General features: G+C 40.4%; 2 protein-coding genes across 2 annotated transcripts; one reads left to right on the plus strand and one right to left on the minus strand.

Moving 5' to 3' along the window:
* Positions 1-9487: 9487 nt before the first annotated feature.
* wiza (WIZ zinc finger a) lies at positions 9488-16076 on the minus strand. Its single transcript, XM_015008908.2, has 9 exons — positions 16007-16076; positions 15495-15566; positions 14063-14527; positions 13061-13897; positions 12394-12750; positions 11914-12128; positions 10761-10893; positions 10517-10676; positions 9488-10435 (listed from the first exon to the last, which is right to left on the minus strand). The coding sequence occupies exons 2-9, from the start codon at positions 15505-15507 to the stop codon at positions 10276-10278; spliced, it is 2340 nt and encodes a 779-aa protein (XP_014864394.2). The 5' UTR covers positions 15508-15566; positions 16007-16076; the 3' UTR covers positions 9488-10275.
* Positions 16077-16655: 579 nt separating this feature from the next.
* Positions 16656-20903, plus strand: prdx2 (peroxiredoxin 2). Its single transcript, XM_015008912.2, has 6 exons — positions 16656-16797; positions 17657-17771; positions 17873-18026; positions 18667-18789; positions 18925-19055; positions 20526-20903. Exons 2-6 carry the CDS (start codon positions 17669-17671, stop codon positions 20606-20608), a joined length of 594 nt encoding a protein of 197 aa, XP_014864398.1. The 5' UTR covers positions 16656-16797; positions 17657-17668; the 3' UTR covers positions 20609-20903.
* Positions 20904-21330: the final 427 nt, after the last annotated feature.

Below are 21330 nucleotides of genomic sequence, written 5' to 3' on the forward strand. Positions count from 1 at the left end.
AAACCTTGAGAGTTTTCCATTCAGTTGTGCTCATAAGTTTACATACCCTGGTGGAATTTGATTCAGATTAGCTTCACCCTTTAGCCGCAGCCAGAAAGTCCTTTAATTTCCACTGAGATATCTCCACAGCCCCCACTTTAATATTAGATTTTTTTTCTAAGATTAGGAGCCTTAGCTATACAGAATGAAATAAATAAATAAATAAATAAATACGTCTGTAAAATTTCTGGATTAATGATCTGCAGAACCTTCAAGAGATTTGGCGGTAACCGTATCAAACTCTGGGCTGAGTGAAGCAGATATCTGACGTGTTCAACGTGAAAAGCAGGTTTCTGGATTCAAACGATTAAACTAAACAAAAACTTAAACACATTTGCGGGTTTGCAAAGCAATCTTTGTGCATGCATCTGTTCCTCTGGTTCTTCTGCATTGTTGTGTTTTTCGGGCAGTCTCTCAATGCCTTTAGATTGTTGCTATAAAATTTCTGCTCTACTTTAGGTTGAACCTATATTTGATCTTTGTCCTTTGGTTTTCTGCTCTGTCTGGGTCATTAAAATGTCCTAATCTGTACACTCTTTGACTGAGATTTAGTTAATTTGGGTGGATTATATATTAAAAACTTCCTGTAATCAGTGAAATGTGACTTGTGACCCCCATCTGTAAAGGAGCAGAGCTAAATGACCTGACACTCAATCCTGCAAAGTTAAAAATGGTTCATGTCAGGTTACACTGTGTGGATGAGGGAGGACGGCCCCGACTGAGCTCTTGGTAGTGGGAGGACATTCAGCAACTCTTAAAATTTTCGTTGAATTTCCAGGATTTCTCAGCTCATTCTTCTGTCATGCAATACTCTCCTTGGGACTGTTCACATTTTGTGGTTATAAAACTAATGATTAAGTTAGGCACGCATGCGTCAGATGTGGATAAGCTGGATTTGGAAACACTGGAGTTAAGGAAATGGATATTTAATGTGGGAAACCAATTGAGACAAGTTGTGATCAAGGATCAATGATCAATGACACTCAGTCTTTTCTCTTGAACTCAAATTATTCATTCAGATAGAAACAGATTTCACTGTAGAAGTCATTTTAATATATTGCAATTCAATCAGATTTTATAATAATGAATGAATAAATGTATGTGGTTTCTTCTTTGCACCACTTTTAAACGAATGCTGTAGTTAGTTCAGAATACAGCAAATCATGAGCTAAAAAGTGCAAATGAGTAAGTTTTTAAACAAATACAAAGAAAATCCTACTGCAGCAGTTCTGGAGTTCATGCTCCTGGATTATTTCCTAGAATGCAGGAGGCTGAACATCTCATTATTAAAGAGGCTTGTGTCGCCTTTTAAGATGCTGCCTGCTCAGCACACACGGCGCTCTGGGTAGACGTCCTGCAGATCTCACCATGCTGGTGGGACCGTGTCTCTCTCCTGCTGTGATGCAGCCTGTGAGAAGCTGTGTTTCTGCAGAATGATGTCATGGCTGTGATGGGAAACACTCATCTGTTTCGGTCTGCAAAGGATGGCAGCATGGCGCAGAGCTTGTTTTGCAAGAGGTGCAAAAAGACAAAACAGCAAAAGCATTTTGTTTCTATTGCTGCGAAAGTCACGATCAGTCATTCGAGACGAGCATTTATTTAATGCGTGATTTAATTTTTGTACTTTGGATTTATTTGTCTTTTGAGGACTGATGAAACAAAATACACGCCCAACCTTTCTTAGATACAATAATTACGTACACAAAATGAGATTTATTATGTATTTGCTTTTGAAGACAAAATAGCTAAATATAATGTACAGGCATAAATCTAAGCCCACAGCCCCTTGTTGACATCAGCAAGGTCCTTGTTGGATATTTGACCATTTTTTCAGAAATAGTGATGCTGATCTAAAATGTAATGTTTCTTGGAACTGAGCTGCCGTTTAAGCAAAGTCAGTGAGGCTGTGGTATTCCCAGAAGGCTAACGTTAGCCTGGCTTGTCTGGCTCAGAACTGGTTATGAAGATCATTGTTTGGTTGGAAAACAAAGATGTTTGGACCAGATTGTTTTCTGGGGAGGTGAACCAGGAGCTCACCATCTCCATTCATCATTCCTTCCACCTTGTTCCACAGACAGTGAAACTTATCCTTTTAACGAAACTAAAACCACCATTCTAATCCGTTTATGTTGCATTTTTAGACCTGAAAGACTGTCCTTGACTTCCCAATACTGCTTGTCGCTCTGGTGAAACTGCTGAGTCTTTGTTCCTTATAGAAGAAGAGACTATGGCTTGTTTATGTGGGCAGCGGAAAATTTCTGTCAAGCCTCACGGTTTGGACTTTAGGGCAGAGGCTTCTGTCTTGTTTGGCACGCTCTCAGTCCATGCAATTGTAAAACCAGCCTGAATAAGGTCAGTGTTAAAGCTTTGCCAGCATCTTCCAGGTTGGATCTGGATCTTTCTGGACAATTTAAACTAATTTCCTGTCATCGGAAATCTCCAGTTTGGGTCCAATGAGTAAAACCTGGATGGAGTGGGCTGCTTCAACTTGATTATGACTCCAAACACACATCAAAACTATTTTGAAAGGATAAATTCAGTTCCCAATTCATGCAGGGAACTGAACATGCTGAAAATAAATGAAAAGATGTAAATAATAATAAGATGAGATAACACCAAATTGTTGAATTTAAAGGATTGCAAATGTGACACTTTTTTTAATTTTTTTTTTTTAGAAAGAAACCATCTAAATGCAACCGGATCATACTTTTAATGTGCTGTTGCAAGACATAACTGCATGCAAGGCATTATCCTTCAATATCTGGGAATGATGTGAAAGACGGGCAAGCTGCTCTGCAGTCTCCACCAGATATCCAATATAACGCCACAAAGTATTTTATTGCTTCTCCACATAAAAACGTCAACAGAAACCCTGGCCAGACCTTGACAGAGAAGAGATATTCTGTGGGGCCAAATAATTTCACTGGCATCTAACATGTTGGTAAAAAGTTTATGCTTTAAACTCGGAGCAGATCTGCAGCCCAAGGCTACACTGGGTAACGATCGGAGGTGTCAAGTAGCTGCTATTGTTGTGATTTTAAGTTAAAATAAGACAACCAAAAATGTAACTGTGCACACATGTCTCTGAGCTCTAACCAGCAGAGAAAAAAAAGAATTGGCATTAACATCCTCTTCTTTTTGGATTCCTATGATGAAAATTCCTAACATTTGCTGCCCAGTTTGTTGTTTTTGGACAACAGTGAAAACAACAATGGAAGGATTTCTATAACACAGTTATATCTGCTAAAACTTATAACATTTTAGCAGATATAGCTGATCCGGCATTGTGAACAACTAAAAACATGTGTACTGAAATATTCTGAATTATTAAAATATAATCCTATTTCTCAGTACAATAAACTCCAGCTACATCCTGTAACACATACAAAACTTTTTTTTTCCCCACATCAACACCATTTCTGGATGTTTGCAGCTCTTTACATAAAATGCAGTCAGGATGCGTCTCAGAATATGGCTTAAGGGGTTTTCTCCACGGTAGTCTTGAACCCTCACCCCTCTGATCGGTAACACAAAGCCTTAACCGCTGACTCACCACTGCCACATATCTGAACTCTTTCAGTTCTGTGGAAGCCAAAAGCATCATTTTCTTTCTGAGAAAAATTGAACAATCAATACCATCTGTCTAAGTGACCCAGGAACCAAATCTAGCCGTAGAGGTTTGGAGTTGTTCGGAAAAAGCAGCAGGGAGCCTCCAAGCTAAGGATTGAACAAATACTCACAGAGGGCCCCGTATGTTTCCTGTATTAGGAACTATAGTTTGCCAGTTTAAAACCATGGAGCTTTTTATGATCAGACATCTCCAGTAGTGATGATTTACACCAGATGTCATCTCAATGATCCACTTGGTCTTCATGACAAAATGAGCTGAACTGTCAATTGGTTAAACGGGCAGTATTATGTGTTTCCCAGGCATATAGTCGCATTTTATAGCAGCGTATGTTTACCTTCAGTTGTTATAAAATTATTCAAATATTACTTAAAAGAAATTTGACCACGTAATTTGAAATTGGGCTTACGTGTCTTTAAAAACTCCTGCTGTTTCTGAAACCCCGCCTTCAGGAAGTCATCACAACACGGCTCCTTTATTGACCCTCTACTGGCGTTTCACTGAGAAGCAGCTCCTATAATGAGCTCAGCTGACGCGCAGCTCCACCAGGTGTTTGCTAAGTGCTGCTGGCTAGTCTGAAGGAGCCGAGTGGGGAAGGCGTCGGGGAGGGGAGCTCGGTGAGACGGACGAGAAGGAGCTTCATCCTCAAAGGCAAGGTGAGGTCCACCCAGGTGTTTTGGAATGGTTGCCATGGAGATTAAAGGATTTCTCAAACATGTACGAAAGAATTAGCTCAACACTCCAGGTATGATTGCGATGAGGGAATAACATTATGACATGATTTAAAGCTCAAAGAAGTCCATTTTATATATTACTGCCCCTTTAACTTGTCAATCTGTGTGATGATTCACTTTTTTCATGCTGTCCTCATGTTTTCTCCACATCTGCTCTCTGCCAGGCTCTCCTTCTGCTTCATCCGCCTGGTCCTATGCTGACTGCCTACCAGCTTCACCTGCTGTCTGCTCCCCTCCATCGCTGCCTCCCTCACAGATTATTTAAAGCTTCATGTCAGTAGTACTCCAGTGTTCATATCTTACTCTCGTTGTTTCCCTCTGAGTTTCTGACCTTCATCACATTCCAGAATTGCCCCCGCTTTGTCTGGCCCATGATTGACCTCGAAGCCTTAACCTCTGAGTCTCAGCTATGATCTGGAAAAACCAAATAGTTGCAGGTTGTCTCATAGCTGCAAAGGCAAAAGCTCAGGTGTGGGAAGAATTTGCTGAAGTTTAGGAGTAGCACATTTGGATGGCTTCAAAGTGGTTTGAGGTCACAGCTGTTTCGTGGCGGAAGCCCCACAGCCTACCTGAGTACTTTTGCTGTCCAACTTCATCTCCTGACTATGACCGTCACAAATTGGATTTTCTTCAACATGGCAATAAGTTTCCTTTTGTCCAATGTCCTCCACAGACACTGGATCTCAATCCGGCACTTTGGTGATGTGATGCAAGTGGAGATTCACGTCATAGATGTGCAGCTGACAAACCTGCAGCAAATATGAGATGAAATCTTGTCAAAATCTCTAAAGTATACTTCAGAAATCTTGTAATCTTTTGAATCTGTGCTATTGAAAAGCAAGGGGTAGGAGGTTTCCTCCTGGTACTAGAAATGTGTGCAGGAGAGAGTTTAATATTAATAACAGCTCAAATGGTGCAGACCAAACAAGAGGATGTGTGCAACACTCCATTTCAAAGTTCTATTCATTGATTCATCTTATTTTTCCCATCTCACTTTAAAAACCTTGAAGACATTTTTTTTCCCTCTCCTGTATTTTTATTTACCCATCTCGTTGGAGTGAAGACACGGGATAACTGTGCATCCTGATCAGAGACATCATGTTTCACCTGCTCTCTGTGCAACACGAATGAGACCCAAGAGAAGAAAGACCAGGCAGTTCAGACTAAAACCTCTCCATCTAAGCACTGGAACAGTTTGTTCTGCAATAAAAGTTATAATATAATCAAAGAAACTGAATTACAACTGTAAGTACCCCGAGCATACAGAAGAAAACCTTTTCCTTCCTTCTTTACTCCATGTTGTATTAACTCATAAATCAAACATTTTATTCTTCATAAACTTCATGAAATTAAAATGTTAGCACAGCATTGAGCTTCACCATAAGGCAGTACAATCCATGAAAGACAAACGTGTTTTTTCTCCGTAGAAACCTTTGGTGTGGTATGAAGGTTAATGTCCGCTTCTTGTGGCGAATTTAAGGAACTGCTTGTTTCACTTGTGCAGCAAAGTGAAACGAGCGATTAGCGATTAATGAGTGATTGATCTTATCTGTCGACTTATGATTAATTGATAAACTGCCATCTAAAGAAAAAACAAAAAAAACCGTCTTCCATAAAACGAAGGCAAATTTTTTTTATGCCTTTTGTCCTGAATCAGTTTGTGACTTGTTTTCACACTGTTTGCATTTTTGATATTGATCCACGATAACACGTAGCAGTAGTATTGTCAGAAAGTGTCTTAGCAGCTAATCATGCATTTCCTCTCACTGCCTCAGATTCTCTCTGCTGAGTCACGACTTCTTGTGGCTTTGATGCAGTCGTTCTCTGGGGTCATGTAGCCAGGTGACGATGACCCCAGCAGCAGGTCAGCTCCCTGCGCTCGTTCTCTCTGATGTCTCGTGTCAGTGCAGTCCAGCCGAACGCTGTGAATCTGAAACTCTGTGCTGCTACACGCGCGCTGATGAGCGAGTCATAACCTCACAGAAGGCAAAGAAGAGAAAATCTTAAGGAGAGACTTTTCAAATGCAAGAACAAAAGTGCAGTACGTTTCAATTACGTGCATAAATACAAAGAGTGAGAACGCAACATAAATTTGCAGCAAAAACTGTTCTTTAGCTTTCGCATACTAACATGCGTCCCAGTTCAAGACTGAAGCTGAAATGTCACACAGGAACAATGTCAACAACAAAACAAAGAAAACAGAAAGAAATTTTCAGATCCAGTGTCAGAGTTGTCTCGAGGAATCCGTTGTCTCCGAGAATGATTGTAACGCCACAAACTGTGTGATAAAACCCTATTTTCAGCCAAGGACCAAAACAAGCTATAAATCATACTGAAAATCCTGGACCGGTTCCCGTCCAGAGTCATGAGTCACAGACAAAGAAGGAGACGGAGAGAAAGTCTTGCTGCCCGATAGGTAGGTGATTTATTTCTAACAGATTCAAAACTAGAAAGCAAAACTTTCTGTGCGTTGGATACGAAGGGGAACATGTCATTAGTCACCTCTTATCGCTTGATAGTCGTATCGGCAGATTTTCAGAGTGTGAGGACCAAGTGGGCGAATTCAGATCAAAGCAGACCGTTACATACTGTTGTATTAAACACACATCTTGATGGTGTGACATAAAGCAGAAATGTCCAGTTACTGAAGTCAGCCTCAATCTGAACTGAATTATTAAATGGATCATCATTTAACTGTGAACAGCAGTTCCTTTTACGATTCAAGAATGTCGTTTCACATTTTTGATTCGCATAAACAAAAGATGGTCTTCTTTGAAATAAATGTAAACAATTCTTATGCAGAGTTAATAAAGCTGGTTTGCTAATTTGGAAAACTAAAAAAAAAAAAGTTAAAATGTAGAAAAGTAGACAAAAAGGGACGTTTAAAAACTGTAAGTCAAACTATTGTCATGTATAGTTAAACATGCTCTTGTACTTTTAAACAATCCAATCATGTAGCTCTAAAAATGAGGTATTTTGTATAAAGGCTCTTTTGTCGAGTCCTTAAAATCTCATTATTATTATTATTAGTTCACATCAATTTCCCTCCAACAGAAGCGTTGCAGCAGGTGTAACGGCCAGATTGTGCCAGACTCTCGGGGAAAATGAATCCATCCTAAACCTGAGCTATAAAACCTCAAGCTGTTTGCCAAGCGCTTCAAACCCGGCGGCCCTGAAAGACAGATGACCTTCTAATTTGGGTTCTCGGTTCAATAAGTGTTTTGAAATTGCTGCTTTTAGTCCCCTGTGAATGTCGTTGAATGATTGGACATTGACGGCTGTGTGCAGTTATTCAGTTTGGTCCCGTCAGGCTGGAAAGTTTGCAGAACGCCGTAAACGCCTGTAGGTTGGCACCCCATTAGAGCAGCACCCATCAGAATAATCCATCAGTAGCTGGAGGCGGACTGCTCCTGGCAGCAAATCACACGGCATCAGGCCTGAGAGACTTTCACTGTGAAGAAGAAATGGAAAGAGGCCTGACCAGAGGCAGAGGAAGGACGCGTGAAGCATAACTTACTGGAATCGTCAAATGCATTCTCCTGTCTGCTGCTACTTTGCTCAAGTACATCAGAAACATCCCATCTTTATTCAATAAATATAGTTTTCCATTTCTAAACAAGAGTTTAAATTGTGTATAGATTTCACTCTGACCTATCCATTCAAACAGTCACCAATCCTGTAGAAGTTTATTGTGTTTTTGATACACTTTCACTCTTGATTTTTGGAGAATTTCATGCCAATAAAAGTTTGGCCTGCTGCAAAAAAAAAAAGAAAAAAGTAAGTGCATCAGACACTGGAACAAAACCTTAAACCCAAAAAGATCCCATCTCAATTAATTAATAATGCAGAAGTTTCTTCAAAAAGTTACTAGTGATGATTTTGTTAGTGTTTTAAAAGAAATGTAACAGCAAGTATCTTTAAAAGAAGAAGTTAATTGTGCAACTATAAATTTGAGTACACTTTTATTCAGTGGAGAAATTTTAATAAAACAGGATTTCTAGTTTTCCTAGAGTACAAATATAACACAACACCTGTTTCTGTCAGCCCCTCGTGACAATAGATAAGACGAGGAAAACATCTCAAGTCAATCAATCAAGTGCTTGTTCTTCAAGAAAACGTGCCCATAGTTAAAGTCTGAGCTGTAATTAAGCTTTTGATCAACAGAGAGGGGGGAAAACAAGGTTGGGTTAGATTTTGCTTCCACCAAACACAATTGGGACGAATTGGGTAAAAAATAAATGACCTCATGTTAACAATGGTGGTAGAAATTTTGAAAAGTATTGTAGAAACTATCAACATCAAAATAAACAAAACAAAACAGATGAACATCATTCAACTGATTAAAGGTCAGAGTGAAATGAATTACTGATTTTTTTCTGATTCATAAGGCGAGAGATTTATAGCACTGAATGTCGTTTTACCAAGAATCGCTTTAGATTATGTTGAAGGTTCACTCAGCCGTTTCTCACTGTTGGTACCTAATTAACATCTTTCACTCCAGCACATTTGATTATTTTCACTTTCTAGTATTGGTTTAAAGTAGTTGATAATATGGGTGGCCACATTTAGAAAAACATTTTTGCCATTATCATGTTTATTCTTTGCTTTTTTTTTTTTTTTCATTTTGATTGCAAAGAGTTCTTTGGGTCAAAAAGTGCTGTAGCAAAAACATAAGCTAGTTCCTCCAAAGCAACAAAAGGACGAATTGCTCCTTTACTTCTTCCTATGAGATGAAGCATAATATTTCTGAGGCAAAACCAAGAAATGCATGGAAAACCATCCTAGGCTGGAATACCTGCTCACAGCTGCCAGATGTTAGTCGACTCCAAGCAGCAGATGTGAAGCAGTTCTCAAAAACATGTTGGAAAACTCTGGGTTCAAGGAACCACAGGGATGATAAATCTTCAAAGATAAAAAAAAAAATAATACAGTAAAAGATTATAAAAAGAAATTAAACCCCTGCTAATATGGCCTTTTTTTTTTCGACATAAAAAGCGAGGTTCTCCTGGTCACGTATTCAATACGGTGCATGAAGAGGCCTGTCGTTATCTAATATCACATAATAAAGTCCAAAAAAGAAAGAAAGTAAACATGACAAATTTTATTTACAGATAAAATAGACTCAAGAGAAAAGGATATGTGCAGCCTGAACAGCCCGTTTGTTTTTGAAATCTCAGCAGAAAAGGAAAGGACAGCTAGTGAGGCTACTGGGGATGCCTCTTATCAAAACGGTTACTGTCCCATTGAGCTTTTGCTGCATGTTGCTTAGAAATTACCAACGTAAAAAAAAATATATAAATATGTGACATAATTCCATTTCTTTAACACACATTGTAAATTGAAAAAGCAGAAAAACCTTAAAGAAGATATTCAACAGAAAACATAATTCATCTAAGAGATGTACTGTTTTTTTTTTTTCTAGAAAACAACTTGGGAATATTCTGCAACGATATCCCTTCTGCAAAAAAAAAAAAGAGAAAAAAAATTGTCAGAAGATTTAATACATACATGAAATGATTTAAAATCCATTTAGTTTAAATGCATAAGAATCTGTTTTTTTAATAAAAATGTGATTTAGATCAGAAAGTAGAAAACATACAAAATAAAGAAATGCAATTTGCTCAAAAAAAACAAAACAAAAAAAAACATAAAAAAAACAAACAAACTAATCTTCTGAGCAGGAGGAGGAAGCTCTGTGATCAGAACTGTGTATGAAGAGTGGATGTTTCCTGAGTGGGTTACACAGAGCTGCTGCTCTCTCTCATGGCTCATGTCTGCCCTCCCATGGACGAGAAGGGAACAAGTTTTCTTTTCTTTTTTTAAATGGACATAAAGACGTTGTTCCTTCGTGGAGTCTGGGGATCACTTGTCAGTTCATACGGCCACCGGATGGACGAGTGCTGGAGCAGACGGAGCGGCTGGAGAAGAAGGAGCCTCTTTGCCCTTGTAGCCCAGAGACAGGATGTGTTTCTGCAGGTGTGTGATCCACTTCTCTTGAACGGACAGAGGCCCGTGAAACACTTCGTCGCAGAACCTGGACGGCAGGGCAAGCGGGAGTGAGCAATATTTCCATCAATATGTCATTTATTTGACGAACAAACCTCTTCTTACTCACCTGCATTTGAGGGAGTAGATTTTACCCACCAGTTTGACCAGCGGAGTCAGAGGCGGCTTCGGCAGCAGAGCAGGGATGCTGCCCGCCCGAGACGGCTGCCGGGAGTGAGAGTGGCGATTTTCATCCCCTGAGGAGACTCCGTGTTGGGGGGCGTGGACCCCTGAAGCCAGGAGGAATTACATGAACAAACAAACAAAAAAAAAGAAAACAGCATTCGGCTCTTTCTGGACCTGGCCTTTCTCACCCCTCGCTGTTCGGATGCCGTGATCCTTCCTGCTTGCTTTGTGCTCAGGGTGGTGCAGAGACAAGTTGTGGCTGCTGCTCGGCGACATGTCAGAATTCATAGACATCGAGGCCAAAGAAGCAGATCTCTGAGACTAAAAGAAGAGAAACGAAAGGAAGTTAATGCCCCAATAAAAACTTAAAATCTTAAGTTTTAAGTTTTTAAAACTTAAGTTTTTAAAACTTCTACATCTCTACAAATGTAGAGATGTAGAATCATCTCTACATTTTTTTTTTTTAATCAGAGGGTGAGGTATTGCTTTTTAAGATCTTTTAGGGTGCATTCACACCAGTCTTGTTAAGTTCGTGTTAAATAAACTTTGGTTCGTTTGTCTACAAAGTCCGGTTAGATTGAGGAGGCGGGGATGTGCAATCGAACTCTGCTGCGGCCCAGAAAAGCAAACTCTAATCCGACTACAAACCTAGGTTCAGTTAAAGTGAACTCTGGCGGAGTTCAAATCTATATGCGAATGCCAACCAGACCAGAGACACCACTACAAAAGCAGGAAGCAGACTACAGCGCAGGGCATTCTGGGTAAATACAACCAAAACCAAGGTGAGAGTCTAGCCTTAGAGGGGCAAGTGGCTAATAATCCTTTTTCTGAAGACAAATGAGAAATAATATGATCGCTAAAATCTGACGGCATTCCAGTTTTATTTACATTTCGCGGAGAAGGAAGTTGTGCTCATGTCTTCTTCAGTGGTTCTTGGTGCAGCGCCACCACAGGCGAGGAGGGGAACAGGTTTTTCAACAGGTTTGGTTTGTTACACGCAGTTGAACGCAAACTGCAGCAGCTGAAAATGTAACAAATGTTGCAATTTTGGTCTCCAATCAAAACGATTCTACCGGGCTATCAGGTGTGAAAAATCTATTCCCGTTGCCAAACAGACAGAAAATTGAACTCTAGGTATAAAATGTTTGAATAAATCAATAAAAAAAATAAATGTAATCGTTTCAAAACTGAATTTTTGAAGGTTTAAGATCTCAAACATTCAAGTGCGACAAAAAAAAAGTTTAAAAAAAGAAGAAAAAGATTATTTTTTGGTGTATAAAAGCATCTACTTCATTTACCCAGCATGTCTAAAAGAACGAATGCGTTTATCGCGGAGCTCACCTTCTTGATGTAAAGGTCTCCATAGCGATAGCGCCTGGTTATTTCTGCCACCTTGTTCGGGTCTCTTCGGATCAGTTCGCTCAGGGTTTCTATCGGCGACGTCGCTCCATCCGCCTTCCACTCGTACAGACCCAGCTGTCGGAGGTGAGCCCGGCAGTGACTGGCCAGCGCCTTGCGGTTCTCAAAGTCGAACCCACAGAGTTCACAGGTGGCATCTGACACAAGCAGCAACGCATGGGCCAGGTTTTATTAGAGAAAAAAAAAAAGAAAAACGTGTTTTGGTTACAAATATTTAACAGCATGTTGGATATATGTACATATGTTCAATCCATAAATGATCAAATATTTAAAGAAATTCAGCGAAATGTGAAAATGACGTAAGAACAGATGCAGTTCTCCAGCAGAGAGTCATAGACAAGTCGTCACTAAATGGAAAGTTAAGTGGAAAGAAAAAAATGTGTTAGGTGAAAAGTGACTCACCGATGTTTGAGACTGCAGATTTCCCATATGGCGTTTTGTCTTTCATTGAGTAGTCAACGGGCGTTGCTGCAGAGCTGGAAGCTCCTTCCCGGGGCGGAGGCTTCTCCTTCGGAGGCCGTTTGAAGCCCGGCGGACTCCACGCCGCTTTGCCCGCTGCCGAAGACCCGCTCTGCAGCGGCTCTTTCCTTTCCTCACGCCGCAGCATGACCTCTTTCAGCAGGTCGATGGGGGAAGTTCTGATAGACCAGGTGAGGCCGAGCTGCCGGAGGTGAGCGCGGACGTGGCACGACAGCGCTTTCCGGGTGTCGAACAGCTGCCCGCAGAAGTCGCACAGGACCGTCGGTGGAGATGGCAGGTCTGTGGAGCAGAGTCAGCTCATAGCCAGGTATTCACACCTCTTAGTTTTTTTTTTTGTTTTGTTTTGTTTTTTTCACATTTTGTGATCTTACAAAAACAAGCTGATGTATTTTATCAGGATTTTATGTGGCAGGCCAACACAAAGAAGGGCGCAGTTGAGAAAGGGAATTTAAAAATCTGAAAATGTGGTATTCTTTTTAGCTCGTTTTGCATTTTGTGAGTATGTCTACCGGAAGAATCTTCGTCTATTCTTCATGATAAAACACATCAAGTTCAGTCAGATTGGACGGACAGGAACTATGTGATTTACCTGACTCTGGAGGTTTTGAGGAACTGGCCGCTGCGGGCGCCTTCTGCGTCACAGAGCTGCTGTCGTCGTTGGACGGCTGTGGTTCAACAGAAATCTCCATCTCCACCGGCTCTGGCTTTGGTTTCTTTAGAAGCGGATCCACGGCCAGCCGAAATCCCTTCTTCGCCTTCGGCGCCCTATTAAGCGGCGGCTGAGGGGAGTGGGAGCTGGCGGAAGGGCTCGGAGAGAGACCGGTGGGGGTGAAGGAGGTCCTGGACTGGCTGGCAGCCGGAGACGGCACGGGGACAACGGGGGACGGCGGCGCTGGGGACGGCGCCGTGGAAGAGCTGGCCGTGGCCGTGCTGGACGTTTTCGGAAGATGCATCGGCTCCAGCACGCCGCTGCTCACCAGCTCCTGCACGGCTTCGATGGCGGAGCTCTTCCCCACCAAGTCGTTCACTCCCATGTGTTTGAGATGGGAGCGCGCGTGGCTGCCCAGGCCCTTACGGTTCTCAAACCTCTCCCCGCACAGGACACAAGTGCAGGTTTCAGGAATCTTAGGCCGCTTGCTGGCAGGAGACGTAGGCGGAGAGGTGAAATCGGAGGGACGCTTTGAGGAGGAGGAGGACTTGGAGGGGCTGCTTGATTTAAGCTCGTCCCGTCGTAGGCTGCTGATCGGCTCAAAGTCCTGCTCCTTCATGATCTGGTACAGATACTCGATGGGGCCGCCCTGTATGTCGGCGTCGGGGATGCCGATCTGTCGGAGATGGGCACGAGCGTGACTAGAGAGGCCCTTGCGCGTCTCGTACCAGCAGCCGCAGAGCTGGCAGACGTGGATCTCATTGTTAGTTTCCGAAGCTGTCAAAAATAATGAACAAAAAAAAAGAAAAAAAAAGGATAAAATTGTTACAAAACTGTTTTTTTTTTAATCAAATATCTTTAATAAAATACTAAGTACTACAAATACGATAAAAACCATTCCACCGCAGCTCTGTGCTTCACTCTGTTTCAGCTTCAACCCACCTAAAGTAAGCGGAGCATCAGTGTCCAGTGGAGCCCACATCGGCTTGGTGATTGTTTTTTGGTCTGACAGCGAAGAGGTGCTGCCTTCAGTCGGCCTAGAAGAAGAGGGAGAAGATGGGAAACAAGACGCTCCCGCCTCTTTGAGCTTGGCCGGAGATCCCTGAGCGTTCATGACCTTCGCTGCCATCTTGGAGGAAGCATGGGCGTCCTCCGGAGGCACAGGTGTCTTTGGCTCCTGCTGGGATGTTTTCTTAGGCAACGATGGAGACACAGATGGCGCGACATCTGGTTTGAGGTCTTTGTCTTTGTCCTGAATGAGCTGGTAGAGGAGCTCTATGGGAGCCCCGCTGTTTTCCGACACGGTCACGCCGAGCTGGCGCAGATGGAGGCGAGCGTGGCTCGAGAGGCCCCGTCGTGTCTCAAAGTAGGCCCCGCACACCTCACACACTACGGGTCCCGAGTTGGCTGCAGAGACATCGAAGTTAAAGAAAGATTGTGAATACGGAGTGAAAAGGAGAATATGGAGAGAAGAACAAGTATGACAAAACCATCAGCGATCAACACATAATATGACAGGCATCAGTATGTTCAAAAACAAACAAAACTCTATCAAAAACAGAACTGTAATCATATTTAAATGTTTCTTTTTTATTGTCGTGCTTTTAAATTTTCTGGCTTTATACATAGGATTTTGCATACGTTACCAATATAATGTTTTGTTATTTAAAATTACTGTTGGAGCTATTTATTGTTTATATTCTTTATCCATTTGAATTTTGTTAGTTTGTTCTTAAATGTATATTTTTTGTATTATTTACAGAACTTATTTGTAAGTTAATAATTGTTGATTTCATTTATTTTTTGTTTTATTATTTTTCTTATTGATATTTTTTAAGTAAACAGGAAGTGAGGTGGGTTGGTCCACTTTCTATAAATGTAGGGGCCTGGTAAAGGACCAGCAGGCATTTGGATTAGGGGCCTATGGTTTTTACCAGTGCAAGGAGGTAGCAGAGAAAACAAAGGAAGTTTGAACTCTGTAATTGTTTGTTTTGCAAATATATCAAAATAAATCATGAAGAACAAGTTACAAGTTGGATCCTGAACCTTCTTTGCCTGCGTTGAAAAACTTGACCCCAGTGTCTCAGTGGCTTATTGGAACTTTGTTGGATGTTTGGTTTGACAAACAATCGCCACTACAATTACTATTACCGTTTGACTTCTTAATAGATTTTGGACCTTTTGTTTAGAAAAGACTGCAGTTTATTTTTAAAGATTCTTATGCTGTCTCTATTGAACAAACTTGATTTTTTTTCCTCCCAATACCTGTTCAGTGAAGCTTTAGGGATGTAACATATTGTACACAGTGGGACAATAATTCTCTCATATTTAGCTCTTCTTATCTACACAACAATTTTATTACTGGTAAACTTACCTTGAGAGTCCATTTACACTGAATAAAGCCGGGGGTTTAATGGAGAGGAGGAGTTGTCTTCTTGCAGAGTCCCTAGAAATCATATCATATAAAAAAATAAATAACAGAAATGATTTCTGATAACAATAAATCAATATTTCGTCATATTATACTTTGACAGAAATAACCAACGTAAACAACGCGACACAACTAACATATGTAAAATCTAATCATTCAAAAACGTCTTAATGGCAGTTATCCTTTGTAACAATATCGACTTATTTTCTAATTTTGTCGCTCTAATCTGAACTGACTGCACAAAAATATACGACGAAGTGAAAATTTCGTTTGTATTTTTTAAGTAAAAGCTAACTTGAGCTACCTGTCTAGTCTTTTGTTTACATTTGCAATCCTAAGGTTACCCGCATGTTATTAGCGCAGCCCCTCATTCAAGTGAAGGACGAATGAACTACAAATTATACACATCCGTAATTTCAGCCAATAAATGAATCCATCAGCAACAACAAAATTACCTTGGACATTCAAGAAACCGCTCTGTTCATCACTCTATGAGCTAACCGGAAGTAGCACGGTACGCCGCTGGAACTGTTCTTTTCAAAATAAAAGTCTATCTATCTCTATCTATCTATCTATCATCTATCTATCTATCTATCTATCTATCTATCTATCTATCTATCTATCTATCTATCTATCTATCTATCTATCTATCTATCTATCTATCTATCTATCTATCTATCTATCTATCTATCTCTTTGGGGGTTTTTTGGCACATTTATTTACTTGGTGTACATTTGAAATGTTACATTTTTAAATACTAACCTAAAAAGTTGAGAATACTATTACATTTTTCCAGCCCTAGTGGGTACCAGACAAAAATTCCATTTACTTCCCAGCCAGAGCAAAATTACCATTATCCCTTTTGTTTATTATTAAACATGTTACATGTATTAACTGTTAGGCTTAATTTAGGAGTATCATTTTTTCCCCCTTTTCATAGACACTTTTGGATTTCAGCTTCACTTATATTTGCAAAGCATAAAAAGTATTTCCTAAAAGTGTCGCCACAGCTTATTATTTCGAAGTTAAATTATCTTCTATTTGAGGAAACGTCAAAAGTCAAAAAGAAGTGTAACCTGGGTCTCAAACTCCATGCTTTTATATTTAAAGCGCCACATTTGTACTTCCGGAGGTCACAGCTGTCCTGGAGTACTTTTTGCGCAGAATCTCCCTCCTTGGATCCTCTTGCACTTCAGCAAGCCGTAGACCTCCGTAGCCAAGTTTCCTACAGCCCTGCGAAACTAAGGTGAGCGCGAAATATAAAGTTTGCGTCTTTAGTTGAATGTTATTTTAGGAGTGTCTGCATAGTTTCAGGAAAATGTTTGTCCTCTAAGGAAAGAGGAGCGCAGGAGTATGAGCGCAGTAGACGGAGCTAAGAATAAGCTAAGCCACAAGCAGTCAGGCAGGCTGTCCGGGTTCACTGCTCCCTCCTCCTCCTTCAAGTGTTTCTGGCTCTTTCTTTGTTCCTGAAGCGCAGCTTCCTGCTCACGCTGGTCTGTGCTTGTTTGTCGACTTTATTGTTGAAACTAATTTAAATGCGAGGCTTTCTGCAACTGGTGAAATCCACTGCATTAATGTTTTTACTAAAACACCAAAGTGACCAGAAAGGGATTTTTATTCATTTCTAAATGAAAGCAAAAGCAATGCCTTTGCATTTAGCGTCTGCATTCTGCGGTGTACCAAATAAGAAAAAAAATGTTCAAGTGCGCATTTTGCAAAATCACTATGTTAAATAATTTGAAACGTGTCACGTTAACGCTGCAGCCAGATGGCTTATTGTTTCAGATTCACATCAAAATAATTCATCCTGCATTAGGTATCCCCCCGTCTTGGTTTGTGCTGATCACGGTTACATAAGCATAAAAGGCCATTGTTCCCTACTGGCGGACCATGACTTGCATGTGACCTCCAGCAGGTGTTTGAAAGGGGGCTCATGTTAAGTCGTTTCTTCTAAACCAAAAATAGTTATATTTCAAATGCCATTTGTTACATGCATGTTTTGTTTTGGGTTTTTTTAACCATATATTACCCAAATGTCTAGTTTGCTTCTCCGTGTAGATGTTAATTCTGGTGTTTTTAATGCTTTAAGTATTTGTCTCCCTCAGTTATTCACCATCATGTCTTCTGGAAACGCTCAGATTGGCAAACCTGCGCCAGAGTTCAAGGCCACAGCTGTGGTCGATGGCCAGTTCAAGGAAATCAAGCTGTCTGACTACAAAGGTGTCTTTTTTTTTGAATCCCTGGAAAATGAAACGGTGTGCACTGTATGCTCAGTATCTGATGAGAACCAGAGTTTAAACGTTTTTTTCTGTGTCCCTCAGGGAAGTATGTGGTCGTCTTCTTCTACCCCTTGGACTTTACCTTTGTGTGCCCGACTGAGATCATTGCCTTCAGCGACAGAGCAGAGGATTTCCGCCGTATTAACTGTGAAGTCATCGGCTGTTCCATTGACTCTCATTTCACCCACTTGGCATGGTAAGAGGTTCTTGGGAGTAAAGTACTTGTACATAGCTATCCCTCCAACTCAACAAAAGATAATTCTTAAAAACTTTTAAAAATCAAATTGGAGTGTCAGGGATCCAAGCTTCTTGCTGTTTTAGGCCACAAATTAAATTAAAGTAAAAGTTTGATCAAGCTGTCTAGGTATTGATGTTTGTGTAATATCTGCTCCATAAAGAGGGAACTCTGGCCTAACAAGATCCCGCCCTAGTCTATCTGCTGCCCTGCTGCCTTTCTGCAGCTGCTGATAAGCGTCTTAATAACGGCCTTCAATTCGTCTCACTCCTTCTAGAAGGAAAGGAGGTGTTGCACAACTTGCCTGATCTTCTTTTTTATATTAACACCTTCCTCCTCCACAAAAATAATTGAAACTATTTCAACTCTTGTGTTGCTTAAGTCAGCTGCTGAGTTGCTTTTTGTTGGATTTCTGCTTTTTCCCCTAAAAGTCGACTTATAGAAATGTCGCCTCCTGACTTCTTGTTGCTATATCAAACGGCTACTTTGTGCTTTCTGAAACAGAACTTAATGTAGCAGTCATTAAGTGTTGCCAGGGATTATTTTCTTCAGAATATGCACATTATATATATAAATATATTTTTTTTCTCCACCTCTTCAGGATCAACACACCAAGGAAAGAAGGAGGACTGGGTGCCATGAAGATCCCTCTTGTTGCAGACCTCACAAAATCCATTTCCAGAGACTACGGCGTGTTGAAGGAGGATGAAGGCATTGCGTACAGGTCAGTTTGGCCCCTTAGATTAAAGTTTTTTATTTTTTTGGGTGGTTAAAAAAAAAAAAAAAAGATTTGTCCAAAAGATGGAACATGGCGTTTAATGTATTTTGCTGATCCTGGGGTGTCATTTTGTTCTCTCAGGGGTTTGTTTGTGATTGACGGTAACGGGACCTTGAGGCAGATCACCATCAACGACCTGCCTGTGGGTCGCTCTGTGGATGAGACCCTGCGTCTGGTGCAAGCCTTCCAGCACACTGACAAACACGGAGAGGGTAAGTTGATCCAGTTTGCTCATAAAAATGATTATATACTCAAGCTAAATGCTGAACTTTGAAAACCACTATTTTAAGGTTTCTAAGTGGAGAGATGCATGAAGATCTCCCATGCTAGATCATCAAATTAACTTTAGATCTGCAAATTCGTGTTCTACTCCTGGAATCAGATATTCTGTGCAATAATCTGGTGCAGTGACTTCATTTTGCACAGCAACAAAACCACACAGCCCACGAGGCAGAGCAGTAAACCTCAAATTAATTCTGCTCCTGAAACCTGCCTGCTGTATTTGAGTTTAAAACTAACATAAAATGAATATTGCTACCTCGACCATGCCTAGCTTCAAGTTCTTATTTACTACAATGTGGTTTTAAACACAGGAAACCTGTGGCCATTCATTGTAGTAAGTCTACTGAATGTGTTCTGAGAAAAGCCATTGAACTAGGGTAACATAGAAGCAGACGAGGCTGTACATTAAGTGTACAGCAAAAGTGTACAGTGTACACAGTCATTAAGTGGGTTAAAGATGAGCTTTTGGTAATCTTAGATTTGAAATTATATCACAACTCTGTTCAGATTTTGGTACTGTTTTTGCTGTTCTTTAAATGGTAACACTGGTAGAATAGTGTGTCACTGCAATTTCAATGTTTTAGATATTGCTCCACACTATATATAGATTTCTAGTTGCTGGTATTTTCTAAGATGATGATTGGGGAAACGACCATGACGAGAAATGGTCAGAAAAATTTGGGTTCTAATCCCAATATTCAGCAACAATATCACAGTTGCATGTTTTCCTTGTATTGTGCAACAAGCATTGTATTGTAAAGCAATATTATTTAAAATAATGCCAGTTATCTTAAAAAAAACATTAAAAATGGCTTGGCTTCTTAAGGTTTTTTTATGTGCAACTTAGGGCATGTCTTTATTTAGGTAATGTACAAAAAGTAAGACAAAATTCAAGAAATGGGAACTAGTTTATTGATGAAGCAATTTTTTAAAAAAAAGTTCTGATTCTGCCCAGTTTAAATGTTTTCGCTGATGTAATTCATGTTTTTATAAGGATGCAAAAGCCGTGACCCGCTTTGCGAAACACGTGGGGGTTTGTTGGAGCTACTTTACAGAAACTTTAAACAACGGTAAAATACTTGCTACCTAATCATTTTCACAGGCTCCTCTGAAACTATAAAGAGCAGCGACCAGAGACGTAAAGAAATAAGAGGAGCCAATTGCACAAAACCAAATAATACACTGAAGTTTTACAAACATTTGCTGCATCTGAGCATGTACTGCACATATTTGTCAAAAATAACTTGATGAAACTGAAGTAGCCATCTGCCTTAACTAGCAGCGATATTGGTTTATCCTCTTGGACATTCACACATGTGTACTTTGTCCTGTGATAACATGGTTTATCAACCACCTCTGACACTCGAAGTAAACTTTATCCCTCTTCCATCTCTGCACAGTTTGTCCCGCCGGCTGGAAGCCTGGGAGCGACACGATCATCCCCGACGTGCAGAAGAGCAAAGCCTTCTTCTCCAAGCAGTAAATCCCAAGGTCTTCTGTCCAGCAGATTGGTCATGAGTACAGCACTTGTTTCTGGATTGGAGGTTTCCCTGTGAAGTACTACAGATCTCGCACCCATTAGAACAAACTTATCAACTTCCTCTACAAGTGTTAACCTTGTCTGCTCAGGCTACAGTTGATGGGATAACCTCTTAGTCTCACACACTGAAACTATAGTTTAGTTTTACTCCCTTTTGTTTGTTTTTCAAAAAAAAAGAAAGTGATATTTTTTCCTTGCCGTCATTTGCTACCATCTCTATTAAAATTGTGGGAAAACACTGTCTGCTCTGTGCAAATTATTTTTTTTGAATCTCAATTCATTAATGACCTCTAGGTGGCAGCAAAACTCTAAATCTGACTTTGAGTCTCTAATCTGTGAGGGTTTTTATTTATTTTTTTTTTCTTTCTTTTTCTTCTGTTCTTGGACCTGAGGCAGTTGAACAGCTTTGCCTGGCAGAAGATCACAGTACGTCACAAAGCTGCCAAGTCTTGGTTAATATTGGAGTTATTGTGGTGGTTGAGTCAGCACAACAATCAGCGATTGCCAAATGGCTCCAGTCCCTGTTAGGAAAGATTGGATAGTTGAATATATACGTCTGTATATTTAATTTAAAATTGAGTAGAAATGTTCTAATAAATTTTAGTCATTTTGACTGAAACCATAATATTAAAGTCTAAAAGTACTCCAAATTAGTAAACATCTCC

This window comes from Poecilia mexicana, unplaced genomic scaffold (assembly GCF_051168715.1).
Source record: "Poecilia mexicana isolate PSO_F unplaced genomic scaffold, ASM5116871v1 scaffold_1, whole genome shotgun sequence".
Lineage (NCBI taxonomy): Eukaryota > Metazoa > Chordata > Actinopteri > Cyprinodontiformes > Poeciliidae > Poecilia > Poecilia mexicana.